The sequence below is a fragment of the Grampus griseus genome, assembly GCF_964374135.1.
Source record: "Grampus griseus genome assembly, chromosome: 8".
Taxonomy (NCBI): domain Eukaryota; kingdom Metazoa; phylum Chordata; class Mammalia; order Artiodactyla; family Delphinidae; genus Grampus; species Grampus griseus.
This window is the reverse complement of record NC_139002.1, coordinates 49,585,397-49,606,376: the sequence shown is the minus strand read 5'-3', so window position 1 is coordinate 49,606,376 and position 20,980 is coordinate 49,585,397. Positions and strand designations below refer to the sequence as shown.

General features: G+C 38.5%; 1 protein-coding gene across 2 annotated transcripts in view; it reads right to left on the bottom strand.

The window, feature by feature from the left end:
• Nucleotides 1–1,421: 1,421 nt before the first annotated feature.
• The window catches only part of PRCP (prolylcarboxypeptidase), a 72,499-nt gene continuing 52,940 nt past the window's right edge, over nt 1,422–20,980 (bottom strand). Inside the window, exons 8-11 of one of the 2 annotated variants that reach the window (XM_082660181.1) lie at nt 11,967–12,131; nt 10,839–11,026; nt 2,021–2,237; nt 1,422–1,919 (exon numbers count right to left, since the gene is read on the bottom strand). In XM_082660181.1, the coding sequence (XP_082516307.1) occupies nt 2,021–2,237; nt 10,839–11,026; nt 11,967–12,131 (570 nt within the window). In that variant the 3' untranslated portion in view covers nt 1,422–1,919. Of the gene's footprint in view, nt 1,920–2,015; nt 2,238–10,838; nt 11,027–11,966; nt 12,132–20,980 lie in introns of both variants that reach the window. The other variant, XM_082660180.1, reaches the window with a different exon arrangement.

The following is a 20,980-nucleotide window of genomic DNA, read 5'->3' as shown; positions in this document are numbered from 1 at the left end:
TCTAGGTAGTTAGAGTAACAAAGACACAGAATAAAAAACACTCCAACTCTCTGTGTCTCTCTTTCCTGGTCTTCAAAAGCATCATCTAATAATTAGATGGATGCTTTAAATAAGGCTTATTTGATGCTTCAATTATTTTTCAATTTAAAATTAAATTTTAGCATATTATAATTAGGCCAACTTTAGTTAAGGTTGCTATCTGTCATGAAATGTACATAGAAAAAACATGTACATAAAAAACAGTCATTTTTGACAACTTTTCTCTTCACAAAAATGCAACTCATCCAAACAATCAATATTAAATGAAGTGGCAAAGTATTTTAAAGATTTTAAGTAAAAAAGGTTTCAATGAAAATATCCTAAAATCAATATAGCCTAAAATAAATAGTAAGAATATTCTCCATTAAGCCCATAAACCCTGCATTATATAACTTCTTAGTTGACAAAGAATAAAAACTAGTATTGTCTTGACCCTTAAATTCCCACCCCAGCAGACTTTTCTCTGATGCTGAAATGAAAATAGTGACCAAATGCTTTGATGGACAACTTATCACAATGAGAACTGAAGGCTTCCGAAACCAGACAAAGATTTTTCTGTATCTCCCAGATGCCAGGGAAAGTAAGGGGAATATTTCAGTCTCCCACCCGAGAATGAACATTATATCTGCATTTTATAAAAAAAAATAAGTGCTTTAGAAATACTCAAGCTCAAGATACAGTTTTTAAAAAGCAGAAAATGTTCCCAAGGCAGAGTGAAGAAAAAAAAAACTGAGAGAAAATAAAAGGAAACAAGGGAAAAGAAATCTTTCAACAGAGTAGAAACTGTTAGTCTCTCTCTCTGTCCCTGAAAGGTTTTGATCCAACCCTATTTGTTATCCTAGAAAAGCTCTTCTGAAGAAAGGTCTCAGTGTAAGAACTGCTTGAAAGAAGCCAACCCCTTGGAAATAGGAATGGCTCAGCCATTTATTAATGTCAAATATGCTGCCTGCATGAATTAGTCAGCTTGTCTTTTGGAAGCCATACAGAAAAGTTCTTGTGCACCTGCCTCTTAGTGTCCTGACACTTCTGGCTTTAATGACAGCATAACAATCACCAGAAAATAAAATTAAAAAACCAAAATGCTGAACATAATTATATTTTGCCTTCTGAATAGCTGATTCATCAGTTTTTAAAGGCTTCTTACTGAAGTATCATCAGTAACCACAGAATATAACCTGCTCAGATGTAAAAAGAAAAGGAAAACAGAGTCATTTTCCTAAACTGGCAAAACCTGACCAAACTACCACAAAACTGACCTCAGAAACAAAGAGAAATGGAGCAGAAAAAGGCCAGATTTCTTACTGGCAGTACCATGTGGCAAATATCCCAGAACTAAGAAAAGCTGCCAAATAGAAGAGAGAAAATTAAAGGACTTTACAAAAACAGCCAAGCCCAGCGCACACAGCATTCCCAACAGCTGGAGTGAGCTTCAGAAGCAACACACAGGTATAAGGTCCAGCCCTATTCTTTATTTACAGCACAGTTCAAAGTCATTAAATCAAGCACAAAAGAAATGGTTCCCATTTCCTGGTTTGGCACTGGATATCCTTCCTACCAGCTGCAATTACATCATTTTTATCCATCTTCTGCTTTTCCTTTTGGGAAAGTAGAAGAGGGGCTAGTGACAAATGGGCCAAAGAGACTTCAACTTCGAAACCAATAAATCCCTGCTTTCAGAGAAACCAAGGAAGTGACTCCCCCCTCTTGTGAAAGGCAGTCAATACTCTGCTCTAGTTATCAAGGCCACTGATGGTGTGGGAAAGCTGTCATGAAGAAATTCTTCCTGGAGGTGGCACAAAGATGGCAAGGACTCAGGTCATTGGATGGCTGCTATCACCACCATCACGTTCTCTTCTGTCTCAACCTTCACCACACCAAATCTAATAAACAAGGGAAAGTAATTATGTACAGAAAACCAAAGTGAATGGAAGTGTGGGTGGAATGAACTTAAAAGAAGAAACTGAAAATGATCTAACGTTACTCAGTGCATCTTTCCCAGACTTGCATAGAAATCTTTGATCCACTGCTTCATGTGTCTCACTTCCAAGGAGCGGGCTAATAGCACAGTGACGGGATCAAAGGCATTGTTGGCTCGGAGATCTAGATGATGCGCTCCCTCTGGGATGACGATCGCAAGTAAGGTGTCTGTAATATCCTTAGTTACTCCACCTCCTGACCACGGGTCTATTTCACCATTGCTAAGTGAGGGAAAGAAAAAAAAAAACAGATTATTAGTTTTTTATATCTACACAAATATAAGATAGGAGAAACCTACTATAGGCATAACACCTAAAATTATAAGCTTATAACCTGGGGGATTTGATCTGAGGATTTAATCTGTCATATAGAAAGGTGCTTTATCCTGGAGTTTGACAATATTTCTGCAAGCAGGTACAGAAATAGGACCAGAGAAGACTGAAGGTGATGCCCCATGAATCAACCTAGATTGTACTGGGACTTGGAATTTAGAAGACTGAATTCCAATCCTGGCTTCATCACTCAAAAGCTGTATGACCTTACACAAGTTACCTGACTCAGTCTCCTTATCTGTAAAGTAGAGTTAACAAGGCCTACCTCATAAGGTTGCTTCAAGGGTTAAATCAGATGCTACATGTGGATATGTTTAATAAGTGTCAGGCACATAGGAGTCTTTCAATTAAAGCCAGTCTCCTTCTTTCCTAAGACCCAAATACCAAAGTGATAAAGAAAAATTTCCATATTTAAAAATGTTAATTATCTCTTGGCTCTTTAAGAAAACAAACCATTTTTTTAAAAAAATGTCCCTCTTAGTATAGTACTTTGGGAAATAGGGCGGTAGGACTGAAAAAACTGCTCTGAATCTAGAATCAGAACTTTTGGGCATTACTCAAGATACTCATTTTACATTAGCTTTAAAATTAAGGAAATGCTATTAGGTTATTAGTCCTGGCTGGTTCACACAACACATTTCAGAATGATGTAAACAGGATCAGTTATTGAAACAGGATATTTAGTTTAGCTGAAAAAAAAGCCAATACAAACACAGACAGCATCCCTAATAATATTTGTTAACAGCTTTGTTGAGCTATAATTCATCTCCCACAAAAGGGACACTTATATCGTACAAATTCAATGTTTTTTAGTGTATTCAGAGATGTGCAACCATCATCACGATCAATTTTAGAACATTTTCATCACCCCCAAGAGAAACCTATACTCACTGGCAGTCAAATCCCCATTCCCCTCTACTACTTCCCCTCACTCTCAGCCCCAGGCAACCACTAATCTACTTTCTATCTCTATAGATTTGCCTATTTTGGACATCTCATATAAATGGAATTATATAATGGGTGTTTTCTGTGATTGGCTTCTTTCACTTTGACATATTTTCGTTTCATCCATGTTGTAGCACGTATCAGTACATTTTTCCTTTTTATTGCCAAAAATATTCTATTGTATATGGATATGCCACATTTATTTATCCATTCATCAGATGCACATTTGTGTTGTTTCCACTTTTTGGCTATTATGAATATTACTCCTATGAACATTTGTGTACAAGTTTTCACATGGATGAATATTTTCATTTCTTTTGGGTATATAACTAGGAACGGAATTTCTGGGATATATAATGACTTAACCTTTTGATGAACTGCCAAACTGTTTCCCAAAGTGACTGCACTATTTTATACTCCCACAAACTACATCTGAGGGTTCTAAATTCTCTGTATCCTCACCAACATTTATTATGTGTCTTTTTGATTATAGTCATCCTATGTGGGTGTGAAATGGAATCTCATTGTGGTCTTGATTTGCATTTCCCAAATGACTGATGGTATTGAGAATTTTTTTCATGTGCTGACTGGCCTTTTGTATATCTTTTTTGAAAAAAATGTCTACTCAGATCCTTGCTCAGTTTTAAATTGAATTATCAATTAAATCATTTGATCCATCTTGAGTTAATTTTTTTGTATAGTATGAAATAGGGATCCAGCTTTATTCTTTTGCCTGTGAATATCCAGTTTTCCCAGCATCATTTCTTAAAAAAAACTATTCTTTCCTCAATGAATTGTCTTAGCATTCTTGTCAAAAATCAATTAACCACACAGATAAGGGCTGACTTCTAGACTGTCAATTCTCTTCCACTGATCTATATGTCTATGTTTATGCCAGTATCACACTGTATTGATTACGGTAGCTTTATACAAAGTTTGAAATCCGGAAGTATGAGTTCTTCAAATTTGTTCTTCCTTTTCAAGATTGATTTAGCTATTCTGGGTCCCTTGCATTTTTAGATGAATTTTAAGATCAGTTTGCCAATTTCTGACTGGTTTAAAGTTTACAAAGCCTTTCATATTTGACCTCACATTATATCAACCATGTGAGGTAGGTTTAATTACAACTCTTAGAGATGAGAAAACTAATGCCTAGTGAAGTTAGAAGGCTTACTCAAATCAAGCCTCTGAGATACAAACTCAGATCTTGTAAGCCTATTCCAACGCTCATTTTCTACTACACATTGCATTTCATGGACACATGATTGCTGTTGGAAATCAACAGCACATACCATCTTGGCTTGTGTGGTGCAGAGTAAGAAGAGCACAAACTTCGGGATCAGACACACCTGGGTTCCAGTCCCAGGTCTGCCTCTCATCTTACTAATCTCATGGAAGCTTAGATTCCTCAGGATATAACAGGGGCTGAAACAGCTGGATTTAAGTACCTGGCCCATGGTAGGTATTAGGTCACTTTTCCCTGTACAGCACCTCTTGGTATGTCTATCTATAAATCACTTGAAATCACTTACAGAACATTTTAATGTGTTCTGACATTTGTTTAATGCACATTCTATTTTGCTGATATTGTTACAAAGCCTGAAATAACAAATCTTCAAGGTCATATTATCAGACATATGAAATTATTTCCATAATTTGCATAATCATTTAAGAAAAACCCTATCATCTGTAAGTACAATCTATACACAAATGACTATCAAATAATATCTTTAGCCAGGACCTTTCCCCTAAACTTCAGGACCAATATTCAATTATATACTTGACATTTTTACATGGCAGTCTAACGAGACATCTCAAGCTTTCAGGTCCAAAACAGAGCTCTTTATACTCTCCAACTCCCAACCAGCCCTGCCACTATCTTCCCAATCTCTGTCAATGGCAACCTTATCTTTCCAGTTGCTGGGCCAAAAACTTGTTACTTTTTAATCTCTCTTTCATATCTAATCTGTCGACAAATCTTGTCAGCTATAAATTCAAACATACCCAGAATTTGAACTCTTCTCACCACCCCACTGCCACTGCTCTGGTCTAAGTCACCGTTATCTCTAGCCTGAAGAGCTTTTTTTTTTTTTTTTTTTTTTTTTCAGTACGCGGACCTCTCACTGTTGTGGCCTCTCCCTTTGCGGAGCACAGGCTCCGGATGCGCAGGCTCAGCAGCCATGGCTCACGGGCCTAGTCGCTCCGCGGCATGTGGGATCTTCCCAGACCGGGGCACAAACCCGTGTCCCCTGCATCAGCAGGCGGACTCTCAACCACTGCGCCACCAGGGAAACCCAGCTGAAGAGGCTTTTAACTGATCTTCCTGCTTCTACTCTTGTCTCCCTGCGATCTAATATCAATACAGCAGCCAATTTGATGCTGTTAAAATCTGAATCAGATTCTGTCACTCCCCTGCTTAAAACACTCCAAGTTTTCCCATTTCCTTCAGAGTAAAAACCAAACATGCAGGACCTACAAGTCTCTAAATGATCTGGGCCCTTCCTGCCTCTCTGATTTCATCTCCTGCTACTCTCTCCCTCCTTAACTCCACTCCAGCCACACTGACCTTCTCACACTGACCTTCTCCTCCTACCTGGAGGAGAACATGCTGTGGGACATTTACCTCTCAAGGCCTTTGCCTCTGCTTACCTCTCTGCTTGGAGTATTCTTAGCCCACCGAACTCGTGGCTAGCTAGCTCCTTCCTCCACATCACTATTCAAAAGTCACCCCTGGGCTTCCCTGGTGGCGCAGTGGTTGGGAGTCTGCCTGCCGATGCAGGGGACACGGGTTCATGCCCCAGTCCGGGAGGATCCCACATGCCGCGGAGCTGCTGGGCCCATGAGCCATGGCTGCTGGGCCTGCGCGTCCGGAGCCTGTGCTCCGCAACGGGAGAGGCCACGGCAGTGAGAGGCCCGCATACCACAAAAAAAACACAAAAAACAAAAAAACAAAAACAAAAGTCACCCCTTGGTGAGGTCTTCCTTAGTCACCTCATCTAAAACTTCAAACTTCTCCCCACCCCCACCAAGATTTCATAACCCTCTTCCCCTTATTTTTTTTTCCCTTAGCACTTATCTCCTTCTAACATGCTTATAAGTGCTATCTTGTTCATTATCCATCTCTCAAACTAGAACTCCCCAAGGGCAGGGCTTTTTGTCTGTTTTATTACTGTATCTTCAGCACCTGGCACACAGTAGGAGCCATACAAATATTTATCGAATGAATGAAAAAAGAATGTATGTAGTTATTTGTGGCCTTACATCAGATGCCCTACACAAAAGAGATCTATAAATACACGCATGCAAGTTTAGGAACATGTAAATCACTTCAGTACTTTTTACATGGGAAAGCAGAGTTCACCTAAGTGATTCATATATAGAGAGACTGACCTTCAGTTATGTGTAATACTGGCAAGAAACAATGAACTAAGTCAGCAGACCTAAGTTTTATACCCTATTAAGCCACATGACTTTGGGTAAGTCACCTGACCCCTCTGAACCTCAATTCTCATGTGTATTACCAAAAAAAATTTTTTGAAAGATAATGCCCCTCACTCACAGAGATATTGTGAGGCCCAAGTTGAATAATATATGTGGAAATCAGGTATAAACTATAAAACACATGAATGTGCAGCATTATTAGAGTTATTATCATATTCTGTAAGCATAAGAAGTGTTAATACTTCTGAGAGGTAAATGAATAATGAAAAGGGATGCAATAGCATTTCTCACAGAAATTTGGTCAGAAAACTAATGCAATCAATTTTCTAGGTAAATGTACAAATTAAAAAAGAAATATGCATTTAGGTACGTTAAATACATGTGTATTTGAAATACAAGTTTAAAACCCCTGTTCTACCCTCACCACACTTTTAACCACATTTTTCTTCTTAAAAAAATTAATTCAATTGCAACTTAACAACATCATTCTTGGGGGAAAAAAATCACTCCAAAAATGTACTTTTTTTGGCGGGTTTTGTTAAAAACAAGAGGAAAAACTCACATGCAAAATAGGAGCCTTAGTTTTCAACTATGAGATAAATTTTTAAAGTAAACTACACAAGGGGTTGGATTCTCTTAAGTGAACAAATGGCCTTTATCATTATTGCAATTTGACAGGACCAACCCAGATAGGAAACTCTCCATTATTTGCAAAACAAAAAAGCTATCCCAACAGCCACATAATAAGCAAACTGCATTTGATTTAAAAGGTCATCTGAATCAGCCTAGTGGCTTAGCAACAGTGTTTGGAGTTGCTGAGAGACCTAAGATGCACATGGACTTGAATTTCTTGGTTCTAGACATGTGAAAGCTAAACCAGTCACTGGGAAATTTACAGGAGAAAAAATACTGGCTTTCATGAGAGAATCTAGATGCCTGGATAAAATTCCCAACAGTGAGCCTCACTTAATTGCTGGCAACAATTAATTTGCCTGAGAAATGATGTTAAAGTAACCAGCTTCTCAGAGACTCCTTTTTGAATTTATATTTAAATAACTGAAAATGACCATTTGTAAGATAATTTCTTACCAACTGGAGTTGGGGAAAAAAATAAATCCTTCCAACAAAACCACTGTGGAATAAGAAAATTGCTGAAATGGAACTATTAATAGCTACTATTAAATCCTCATTCATTCAACACATTTACTGAGTGCCTACTATGTGTCAGGTACTGACTGGGTACAGGTGACTTAACCATGAACAGACAAAACCTCTGCCCTCACAGTGCTCACTTCTATGATAATCTATCTACTCCTCGAAGTAACTCTGGCAGGTAGTCATTATTTCTAACTCATAAAAATTGGCAATTTGCCTGAGGCCACGCAGCTAATTCAGGGTAGAAGCAGAATGGCACCCAGGTCTCCCTGACTTCAAAGCCCAAGCTCTTAACTGGCAAATCTCTAATCCAACCATTAAAAACAGACTGAATTTTCTAACCAGAAAAGCAGTCACAGTTGGATTTGTGTGAGGTGACTTGAGAGAAGCATGAACATAAAATACACTTTCCACATGGTTCCTTGGACATTTTCTTACTCATCAACCAGTAATGTTTTCTAGCTGATGGCCACTAAGTAGACAGAACAGACACACCTAAAGCTGCTCTTTTACTTTCAGAATATGCTTTCTTCAGAAAAGCAGTAGAATTTTGAATTTTTAAATAACTTAAGTTTTACATTGAATTCTTCACACCTAGCAGCATATGGGAAAAGATTTCTTTTTAAAAGTAGTCTTGCCACTGCACAAAGATAAACCAGCATTTTCATATAGTTCTGCCTTTAAACTTTCACATGCCTCTGAAGCCTTTCTGAGCTTTATATCATTCCTCATCCTTATCAAACATATTAGGCATTCACTCTGTGCCAGTCACTGTAGCAGGTGCTAAAGGCACAGAGATGATTAAGACAAAGTCTCTGTCTTTGAGAAGTTTACAGTCTCATGGGGCAGATAGAAACACGAACAGATAATTTCCACACAGGGCGCTAAGGGATAGTCACAGGCCTTAGCGGAGCTAAGTGTGTGGGGGAAACCTAACCTCCCTGGAGGTGTCAGGGAAGGTTTCTTGGAGGATGCCCGAGCCTTAGGAAAAAGAAAAAAGGGGAAGGAAAGGACATTCAGGGACAGGTAAGTCCCCTGTTGGCTAGAAGGTAAAGTACAGGCTGAGAGTATACTTCCATTTATTCATTCAACGTACATTTTTTGAGCATATATATTTGCTAGGTCTGGGCCAAGTACTTCACTAGGTTAAATTTTTTAAGCATCACAACAACTCTGTGGGTGATTTTACAGAAGAGAAAACTGAGGGTCAAAGAGCTTAAGTAATTTAAGACAGCTCATTCTGCCTTTGCACAACTCTGTTAGGAAGTCCTTTCTTACACTGAGCTAGAAGTTTTTAACACTGAGCCATAATTTCCACCTACTGGCTTCAGTTCTACTCCTCAACCTTTTTTCACAAAATCTATCCTTTCCACCGATGATGATGATGATGATGATGATTGTTATTTTGATACCCTGAGGAAAACAGTATAAAAGGACAAATGGATCACTAAAATACTCATCTGTAATGGATGAATCCAATAAAAAAGGATAATGTATTTGACGAAAACTCAGATATTAAAACCTTTATATAAGGATTTAAAGACTCCACTTTACAATTCAACTTGAACTTCAGCTTTGAGCTTACAGCATCAGCACGCTAGAGAAATCCATACAAATACTACTTGGAGGTAAGGTCCTAAAGAAAAACAAGAACATGACAAAGTACTTCCTCCTCTGAGGCAACAAAGATGACCTTGGACACCCAAGGCTTATACGTAAGCTTTTTTCAGTCCTCTCAGTCCTTTCATGTTTTCCTGATTTCAAACATCCTAACTTGGCAGTTTCCTTAAATACCTTAAATATACTTATTTGCTCAACTGTCACTTCATAAGGTTGAGATGAAAAGTATAGTTTTGCAGACTCCTATTGAGGACAAGGAAAACAATTTCAGGAAATTAAAAAGAATCTTTAAGTTTTCCATACAGTGGGGGCAGGTACCCTACTGAGTGAGAAAATATCATGAACCCAATAAGACAGAGGCTCTTTTGCAAAATGGGCAGTGCCACTGGCCTAAACCCAGAGAGTGATCCTTCAGTCAAAACAGCATTCCTCACTCCTAAAAGCTATTGGCCATGTCTAGAAGGTCAAATGTAACTCTGTTTAGAAGAGTTTGTAAAAGAATGACATTTACAATTTAAACAATAGGTCCCGTTTAAGGGATATGTACAGGTATCTCTCTACTATCTCCATATAGATTTGGGGAAATTTTTAATTAAATGGTTGCAATTTTAATAACTAACAACCTAATATTCAAGCCGAAACATGGAAATTTTGAAGTTGCAATCAGACACATAGAGTCTACTCAATTAACTCCAACGTGAACCAATACCAAATATGACACTACTAGTGCAGCAGTGTAACAGAAGAACAAACACGGGTTTTGTAGTCAGACACACCAAGGTTGCAAACTGACTTTATCACTTGGTAACTAAAACAAAGCTGGATGAGTTTTGGCAAGTGACTGCTCACAGTGACCTTCACTTTTCTCCTCAGTAAAAAAGGGACTATAAAAACTGCTTCCAAGGGTTGTTGTGAGAATTGAATTAAGTAATTTATTTAAAGTGCCTCATACAGTGCCTGGGACAGAACAGAGTGGGCACTTCAAAAGTGTTTGTTAAATATATATTAAAATTTTTTATTATCATTGATAACAATAGTAACACAAATTGAGAACAACAGATGATGCTTCACTTTGTGTTGGAGAGTATTTTTTTAATATTTTAACTTTGCTGCTGTTGTTTTTAAGCCTTTAAGCATATTGGTAATAGAGCAAAAATTCATATCACCTCTCAGCATCCTCTGTCTCTCAAGAAGTAGAAAAACATGATGGATACCACTGCTGTATTCTATATTGTTGTAACTGTGCAGCATTTTCCTGGTTCTCTTTTCTCAGCTATTCTAAAAATGTCTCCGTCAACCAAAGTTTTCTTTGGATCAGCAAAAATTCACCTGAAAATGATGTTCGTGTGTGAACTGATGTTTTTGCCTCCATACATAGTAGGGATCCAAGAGGGCCTTGGTTTCACACCCCACTGTTTAAAACAGTCATCAGAAAATTCCTTAAAGTTCCACGAGTGAGGTTCGAACATGTCATCAATACCATTAGAACAGAAGGGCATGACCATTTCTGTGCAGGTCTGAAAAAGCAAACCAGGAGAGATTCCAGTGAGAAGATGAGGCATAAAATGTTAAAGAAATTGACCAAGATCATACAGCCTGTAAGCAGTAAAGCCAGGGTTTGAACTCAGGGAGTCTGGCTTCAGAGTCCCTGTTCTTTATGCCATACCACCTCTCATTATTCCTGGAAAGGCTCAGCTGAGAAGTCACAGAAGTTGGGGCTATACATTCCTTCTTTGCAAACTGCTTCATTTCACATCTATTATCACATTTAATCCTCAAAACAACTCTGGAGGAAAGTATTACTATTATTATTACTAGTCTCATTGTACAGATGAAGGAATGAATGGAGGCTCAGACAGAATCAAGTTAGACTCCCCCTTCTTTTCTATGTCCATAAAATGCTACCTTTATGGGACTTACCAAGATCTATTGTAACCATTAGTTACCTATCATTTCCACCAAGCTATATTTGATGATTAGATCGTATCTCATTTACCTTTGTGTCTCTGGAGCCTAGAAAAGTGCCTGACTTGTGGTAAGTACTCAGAATATATTCTGTGATGATTAAATACCAAACTGAACTAGTATATATAGTATATATAAGACAGATAAACAACGAGGTCCTACTCTATAGCACAGGGAACTATATTCAATATCCTGTGACAAACCATAATGGGAAAGAATATGAAAAAGAATATATATATGTATAACTGAGTCAATTTGCTGTACAGCAGAAATTAACACAACATTGTAAATCAACTTTACTTCAGTAAAATAAAAAAAAAATGGAATTGGTATTTAATGAATGTATGAATGAGGAAACTTATCCATAGTCTCAAAGTATAAGGTAATAGAACTCAGATTTGGATCCAGGTGATAAAATCTTGCAAATTCTCTGTTATAGCACAACCATATCAGTGAAAAGTAAGTTCCGCTTGGGGAAATATACACACTTACCTGATAGCTCCAACCCAGGGCTCCCAGATTGCTGGTTGCTGTCTCTGATATATTCAGGCATCTCGCCTGGCCCGAATAATTGTAATATACATTCAGAGCTTGGAAAATATTCTGCAGCAGCCATGTATCAGATACATTGGGATTTTTCAAATACTGGCACACTACCTGTCATTTTAGAGAGATAAAAGGGAGAAGAGTCGAATAAAAATATAAAATTACAGTTTAATAAAACAAAGAAGAAATATGAGTTTGATTTGATCATAAAACAATCTTAAGCATCTAACGGCATTGCCTGACAATTTCTATCTATTGCATATAACCACCTTCATAAATGAATAAACCTTTCAAATTACTCCCCAAACTACAGAAATAAACCAAAGTCATTTGCATGGTATGCAAAGTCCTCCCCACTTACCACTCTAGGTTTATCTTCTGCAGCCTTTGCTCCAGCCTAGCAAAACCATTCCCACCACACCAACTTCTTTCCCTCCTCACTGCCTTCGCTCACACTGAAATGCCCTTTTCCCACTCCACTATTGCCTGGCAAACACCAACTCATCTTCTTCAACGCAGCTCAAGTGTCACCTCCTCTATGAGGCCATTGTTGCCTATGCCCTCAAGTCAGGGAGAACTAAATCACTCCCTTCTTTGTGCCTCCTCATCCTGTGCTTATTTCTATCAGAGCTGGTACCGCACTCATTTGATTCCAGAATGTCTCCCATGGTACTTAGCAAGGCATCTGGCAGCTAAATGTTTGCTGAATGAATGACTATATTTTTATGAAAATGCAAAATTTATGAAATTTCTTTTGGAAAAACTACACCAAGCTCCTACATCTGTAACATTATAAGAAGCATATCAGGCAGCTCCCCAGTTCAAAATACTCCTAACACTCGACTATAATCAGAGCTAAAAGTCACAGGTAATACTTGGGGTTGGGAGCGAAGGCAGGACTGACTAGTCAGGGACATGGGGAAATTTCAAGGTTATGAAAATATTTCTTATCTTCATAGGGGTCTGGACTATACAACAAACAACACACAATTTGTATGTAAATTTTACCTCAAAAAATTTATAAACAAATATTGAACCCTAGATAGTGATGTTAAAGCTGAAGTATACAGTCTATATTTCATTTATTTCTGCTCTAATCTTTATTTCTTTCCTTCTACTGACTTGGAGCTTCACTTGTTCTTTTTCTAGTTCCTTGAGGTGTACATTTAGATTGTTTATTAGAGACTTTTCTTGAGGTAGGCATTTATCACTATGAACTTCCCTCCCAGAAGTGTTTTTGCTGCATCCCATAAATTTTGGTATGTTACATTTCCATTTTCATTTGTCTCAAGGTAGTTTTTAAATTTCTCTTTTAATTTCTTCTTTGACCCATTGGTTGTTCAATAGCATGTTGCTTTATCTCCAAATATTTGTGAATTTTCCAGTTTCCTTTGTGTAATTTATTTCTAGATTCATATCACTGTGGTTGGAAATGATGCTTCATATGATTTCAATCCTCTTAAATTTACTAAGACTTGTTTGTGGCCTAACATTTCATCTATCTTAGAAAATGTTCTATGTGTACTTGAGAAGAATGTATATTCTGTTGCTCTGAGATAGAATGTTCTATAAATATCTGTTAAGTCCATCTAGTCTAATGTGCTGTTTAAAATCAATGTTTCCTTATTGATTTTCTGCCTGGATAATCTATCTATTGATGTTAGTGGGGTATTAAGGTTCCCTACTGTTCATGTACTGCTGTCTATTTCTCCCTTTAGGTCTGTTAATATCTGCTTTACATATTTAGGTTCTCCTATGTTGGGCACAAAAATATTTACAAATGTTATATATTCTTGTTGAATTGACTCCCTTATCATTATGTAACACACTGTTTTGTATATCATTATAGTCTTTATTTTAAAGTCTATTTTGTCTAATATAAGTATAGCTACCCCAGCTTTCTTTTGGTTTCCATTTGCATGGAATATCATTTTCCATCCCTTCACTTTCAGTCTGTTCGTGTCCTTACATCTAAAGTGAGTCTCTTATAGGCAACATATTGATGGGTCTTGGTTTTTTATTCATTCAACCACTCTATGTCTGTTGATTAGAGAATTCGGTCCATTTACATTTAAAGTAATTATTAATATATATGTGCTTATTGCCATTTTGTTCATTGTTTTCTGGCTGTTTATGTAGTTCCTCTAGCTCCTTTCTTTCTTTGTCTCTTGCTCTCTTCCTCTGTGGCTTGATGACTTTCTTTAGTGGTATGTTTATATTCCTCTCTCTTTATCTTTTGTATATTTACTATAAGTTTTTGTTTTCTGGTTACCATGAGGCTTACATATAACAATTTATATTGATAAAAGTCTATTTTAAGTTGATAACAACTTAAGTTTGATCCCACTGAAAAGCTCAACATTATTACTCCCCCATTTTATAATTCTGAAGTCACATTCTACATCTTTTTCTTTTGTATATCCTTAACAAGTTACTGTAATCATAGTTATTTTTACTACCTTTGATTTTTTTGGCCTTCATACTAGTTTTGTAAGTAATTAATCCACTACCTTTACTATATATTTGCCTTTCCAGTGAGATTTATTCTTTCACATGAGTTCTTGTTACTACTTAGTGCCCTTTCTTTTCAGTTTAAAGAAGTACCTTTTAACATTTCTTATAAGGCTGGTTTAATGGTGATGAACTCCTTTAGCTTTTGCTTGTCTGGTAAACTCTATCTCTCCTTCACTTCTGAATGATAACTGCCAGGTAGAGTATTCTTAGTTGAAAGGTTTTTTCTTTCAGCACCTTATATAGTGTGTCTTTCCCTTCTGGCCTGCAAAGTTTCTGCTAAAAAATCTGCTCATAGTCTTATGGGAGCTCCCTTGCCTGTAACAAATTGCTTTTTCTTGTTGTTTTTTAATATTTTCTCCTTGTATTTAACTTTTGACATTTTAATTATAATGTGTCTTGGTATGGGTCTGTTTGGATTCCTCTTATTTGGAACACTCTGGGATTCCTGGATCTGGAAGATTAGGGAAGCTTTCACCTATTATTTCTTCAAATAAGATTTCTGCCCCTTTCTCTCTCTCTCTTCTCCTTCTGGGAACCCTATGATGTGAACGTTAGACCACCTGATGTAAATGTTAGTCTATAAGTCCCTTAAGCTATTTTCACTTTTTTTCATTCTGCTGCTCTGACTGGGTAAGTCCTACTGCCCTGTCTTTGTGTTGACTGATCCTGTCTTCTGTTTCATCTAATCTGCTGTTGAACCCCTCCAGTGTAATTTTTTTCAGTTATTGTATTCTTCAGCTTTGTGACTTCTATGCGGTACTTTTTTTAGATATTCCATCTCTTTGCTGAAATTCTGTGTTCATCCATTCTTGCTCCCCAGTTCAGTGAGCATCTTTATGACCATTACTTTGAACTCTTTATCAGGTAAATTAATATCTCTCTCATTAAGATTTTTTTCTGAGGTTTTATCTTGTTCTTTCATTTGGAACATATTCCTCTATTTCTTCATTTTGTTTGACTCTCTGTGTTAGTTTCTATATAATAGAAAAAACCACCTCTCCCAGTCATGAAGGAGTGGCCTCGTGTAGGAGATGACCCTTGTTGTTCAACCCTGCCTTAGCTCTTGGGTGTCTTTCAAACCTTTGTGCTTATCCAAGCAGCCTATTATATTTTTAATAACTCCAAGTAGTTGAGGACATGCCAAAACCTGTCAGCATCCCAAAAGGGAGGATCTTAGCCCTTTCATTCAGGATGACTAGAAGCCAGACCCTCAAGCACTAGCTTTTAAAAGTATGCAAATATATACAGTGCTGTGGGACTGCAAGCATAAGCCCTGTTGGCCACCAGAGTCAGGTGATCTGGAAGTGTCCACTGGGCAGTCACAAAAAACAGGGCTCCAGATGAGTGTATAAGCTCTTTTCTAGGTGATATCAGCAAGCTGAAGCAAGGCAGAGGGAAAGCACCAAGATGACATCCATGGCCTACATCCCTTAAGAGCAGCTTTGCAGGCCACTAAATACGTGTTAAACCTGAAGCCTGCCCCTCAGGCAGAAGCTCCAAACAAGCAAAGAAGTCTCCTTCACAAAAAGACTAGGGGGTGTACCTCAGTCTGCTGTCTATGCAGTGCCCTGAGGGTGGCAGCCTGACAAGAACCAGAGCTCCAATAGCACAGTCCCATGGGACTCAGGAATGTAAGACCCAACCCCCCAGCCACCAGAGCCAGGTGATCAAGGGGTGTCCCCTGGGTGGGAGCCACAAAAACTGGGGTGCCAGACATAAAAGCCAGGGCACCAGACACATGTAAAGCTCCCCTCCAGGAAACACTGCAGTCTGGAGCATGGCAATAGAAAAAAAATTAATAAAACTAAGACCTGGATTTTGAAAAATAAAATTAGCAAACCTTTAGCCAGAGTGACCAAGAAAAAGAGAGAGAACTCAAATAAATAAAATCAGAAATGAAAGAGGAGATACTACAGATACTACAGATCCTATGTATTTCTGATACCACAGAAATACAAAGGATCATAACAGAGTACTATAAACAATTATATGTCATCAAATTCAACAACCTAGAAGAAATGCATAAATTCCTAGAAACATGCAGCCTATCATGACTGAATCATGGGGGACTTCCCTGACAGTCCAGGGGTTAAGACTCCACACTTCCACTGCAGAGGATACAGGTTCAATCCCTGGTTGGGGAATTAAGATCTCACATGCTGTGCAGTACAGCCAAAAAAAAAGACTGAATCATGATGAAACAGAAAATCCAAACAGGCTGAATACTAGTAAGGAGATTGAATCAGTAAACAAAAACCTTCAAAAAAACAAGAGTCTAGGACCTGATGGTTTCACAGGTGAATTCTACCAACATTCAAGGAAGAATTAATATCAATCCTTCCTAAACTCTTCCAAAAAAATAGAAAAGGAGGGAACACTTCCAAGTTCATTTTACAAGGCCAGAATTACCCTGATACGAAAACTACATAAGAATGCCACAAGAAAAGAAAATTACAGGCCAATATCCCTGATGACCATAGATGCAAAAATCCTCAACAAAATATTAGCAAACCGAATTCAATGATACACTAAAAGGATCATATACCGTGATCAAGTAGGATTTATCCAGGGAAGCAGGGATGGTTCAACATCAATAAATCAGTCAATGTGAACCACCATATTAACAAAATAAAGGATAAAAATTAAATGATCATCTTAATAGATGCAAAAGAAGTATTTGACAAAATTCAACATCTATTTATGATTAAAAATAAAAACTCTCAACAAACTGGGTATAGAGGGGACATACTTCAACATAATAAAGGTTGTATATGACAAGCCCAGTGCAAACATCATACTCACAGTGAAAAGCTGAAAGCTTTTACTCTAAGATCAGGAACAAGACAAGGATGCCCACTCTCACCACTTTTATTCAACATACTATTGGAAGTCCTAGCCAGAGCAATTAGGTAAGAAAAAGAAATAAAAGGCATCTAAATCTGAAAGGAGTAAGTAAAACTACCTCTATTTGCAGATGACATGATATTATATATAAAAAACCATAAAGGCTCCATCAAAAAACTGTTAGAGGAAATTCCCTGGCAGTCCAGTGGTTAGGACTCCACACTTGCACTGCAGGAGGCATGGGTTCGATCCCTGGTCAGGGAAGTAAGATCCCACAAGCCGTGTGGTGTGGCCAAAAAAAAAACTGTTAGAAAAATTAATGAATTTATTAAGAAAAATCAATGAATTCAGTAAACTTGCAAGACACAAAACCAACATACAAAAATCTTCTGTGTTTCTATATACTAATAATGAACTATCAGAAAGAGAAATTAAGAAAACAATCCCATTTACAATTACATCAAAAAGAATAAAATAGGGCTTCCCTGGTGGCGCAGTGGTTGGGAGTCCACCTGCCGATGCAGGGGACAGGGGTTCGTGCCCCGGTCCAGGAGGATCCCACGTGCCGTGAAGCGGCTGGGCCTGTGAGCCATGGCCGCTGAGCCTGCGCGTCCAGAGCCTGTGCTCCACAGCGGGAGAGGCCACAGCAGTGAGAAGCCCGCGTACCACCAAAAAAACAAAAAAACAAAAAACAAACAAACAAAAAAGAATAAAATACCTGGGAGGAGGTATTTTAGACATGAAAGACCTATATATTAAAAAATACAAGACATTGGGCTTCCCTGGTGGCGCAGTGGTTGAGAGTCTGCCTGCCGATGCAGGGGACACGGGTTCGTGCCCTGGTCCAGGAAGATCCCACATGCCGCGGAGTGGCTGGGCCCGTGAGCCACGGCTGCTGAGCCTGTGCGTCCGGAGCCTGTGCTCCGCAACGGGAGAGGCCACAACAGTGAGAGGCCTGTGTACCGCAAAAAAAAAAAATTGAAGAAGACACAAATAAATGAAAATATATTTCATGCTCATGGATTGGAAGAATTAATATTGTTAAAATATCCATACACAAAGCAATATACAGATTCAATGCTATCCTTATCAAAATTCCAATGATATTTTTCACAGAAATAAAATTAAAAATTCTAAAATTTGTGTGGAACCATAAAAGACCCCAAATGGCCAAAGCAATCTTGAGAAAGAACAATGGTAAAGGCATCACACTCTCTGATTTCAAACTATATTACAAACCTGTATTAATTAAAACAATATGCGGCTTCCCTGGTGGTGCAGTGGTTGAGAGTCCGCCTGCTGATGCAGGGGACACGGGTTCGTGCCCCGGTCTGGAAAGATCCCACATGCCACGGAGCGGCTGGGCCCATGAGCCATGGCTGCGGAGCCTGCGCGTCCGGAGCCTGTGCTCCGCTACGGGAGAGGCCACAACAGTAAGAGCCCAGCGTACCGCAAAAAAAAAAAACAAAACGAAAAAAAACCAATATGGTACTGGCATAAAAACAGACACGTAGATCAATGAAACAGAATAGAGAGACCAGAAATAAACCCATGCATATATGGTCAATTAACTTATGACAAATCAAGAATATACAATGGGGGGCTTCCCTGGTGGCACAGTGGTTAAGAATCCGCCTGCCAATGCAGGGGACACAGGTTCGAGCCCTGGTCTGGGAAGACCCCACATGCCGCGGACCAACTAAGCCTGTGTGCCACAACTACTGAGCCTGCGCTCCAGAGCCTGTGAGCCACAACTCCTGAAGCAACAAAAGCAAAAATAAACAAGTGGGATTTCATCAAACTAAAAGCGTCCTGCATAGCAAAGGAAACCATCAACAAACGAAAAGGCTACCCACTGAATGGGAGAAAATATCTGCAAATCATGTATCTGATAAAGGGCTAACATCCGAAATATATAAAGAACTCATACAACTCAACAACAACAACAACAAATCCTATTAAAAATGGGCAGAAGATCTGAATAGACAGTTTTCCAAAGAAGACATACAGATGGCCAACAGGTATATGAAAAGATGCTCTACATCATTAATCAAAAGGAAAATGCAAATCAAGAGTACAACGAGATATCACCTCACATCTGTTAGAATGGCTATTATGAAAATGACAAGTGTTGGCAAGGATGTGGAGAAAAGGGAACCCTATGCACTGTTGGTAGGAATGTAAATTGGTACACCACTTTGAAAACAGTATGGAGGCTTCCTCAAAAACTTAAAACTAGAAATGCCATAAAATCCGGCAATTCCACTTCTGGGTATTTACCCAAGGAAAACAAAAACACTAATCCGAAAAGATATATGCATCTCCATGTTCATTGCAGCATTATTTACAATGGCCAAGATATGGAAACAACCTAAATGTTCATCAACGGATGAATGAATAAAGGAGATATGGTACATGTATATGATGGAATATTATTAAGCCATAAAAAAGAATGAAATCTTGCCATTTGTGACAACATGGGTAGAATTTAAGGGCATTATGCTAAGTGAAATCAGTCAGACAGAGAAAGGCAAATACTATATGATCTATCTCTCTTATATGTAGAATCCAAAAAAAAAAAATTTTTTTTTTTTTAAATTTAAAAAACCATGCTGGGACTTCCCTGGTGGTGCAGTGCTTAAGAATCTGCCTGCCAATGCCTTCCCTGGTCTGGGAAGATCCCACATGCCGCAGAGCAACTAAGCCTGTGCGTGAAAACTACCGAAGCCCATGCACCTAGAGCCCGTGCTCCGCAGCAAGAGATGCCACCGCAATGAGAAACTCACGCACCACAACAAAGAGTAGCCCCCGCTCGCCGCAACCAGAGAAAGCCCCCGTGCAACAACGAAGACCCAACACAGCTAAAAATAAATTAATTTATATGTAAAAAAAAGAAAGAAACAGAACTGAACTAAACTGAAAGCTGCAAAAACCTATCAAGCCTAAAGCAATAAGGAAATGCATGTTGAAGAGAAAAGGCAAAAGATTGTTTTGCTATTCTGACAACTCTCAATTATTCATGGTAAGTCAAAAATACCTAATTGCATAGCCCTTTTCTCAGAAAATGTTCCTGAGAAATATGCCAATTAGAAATACTCAAGAATATATGGAAATCAAGAACCAATCATAGAATTTATTAAACTATCTAATGCCAACAGTTGATCAGCATTCTTTCCTGCATGTGGACACCCCCACTGGACTTAGCTCTTTCAAAATGCAGCACAAAACTACGGAGTAGACCCATGCAATGCAGAGAAGAGCATTACGTTCAAGCACAGCATGGTAGATGAGGCCGGGTGACAGTGCAAGCTGGGCAGGGGGAGAAGGGAGTGCTGATATGCAGCAGCAAGTGGCCTAATACTCTCGAAGAGAACAGTAACAAGTGAGTGTGACTCACATGCTGGCATCAGATCCCCTCTCAGAGCTAGAACACTGGGCCTCTGTCAGGCAAAGAAAAGGAGTCCCTATGAATAGCCATCTCTGCAAACAGCAGTTACTGTCACTCCCTAAGAGACACAAGCATGGCTGGGGACTGGCACCAGCTGACAATACTTGGGTTTTGGCAGCCCCACTTACACAGAGAGAACATCCTGGTCAGAAAC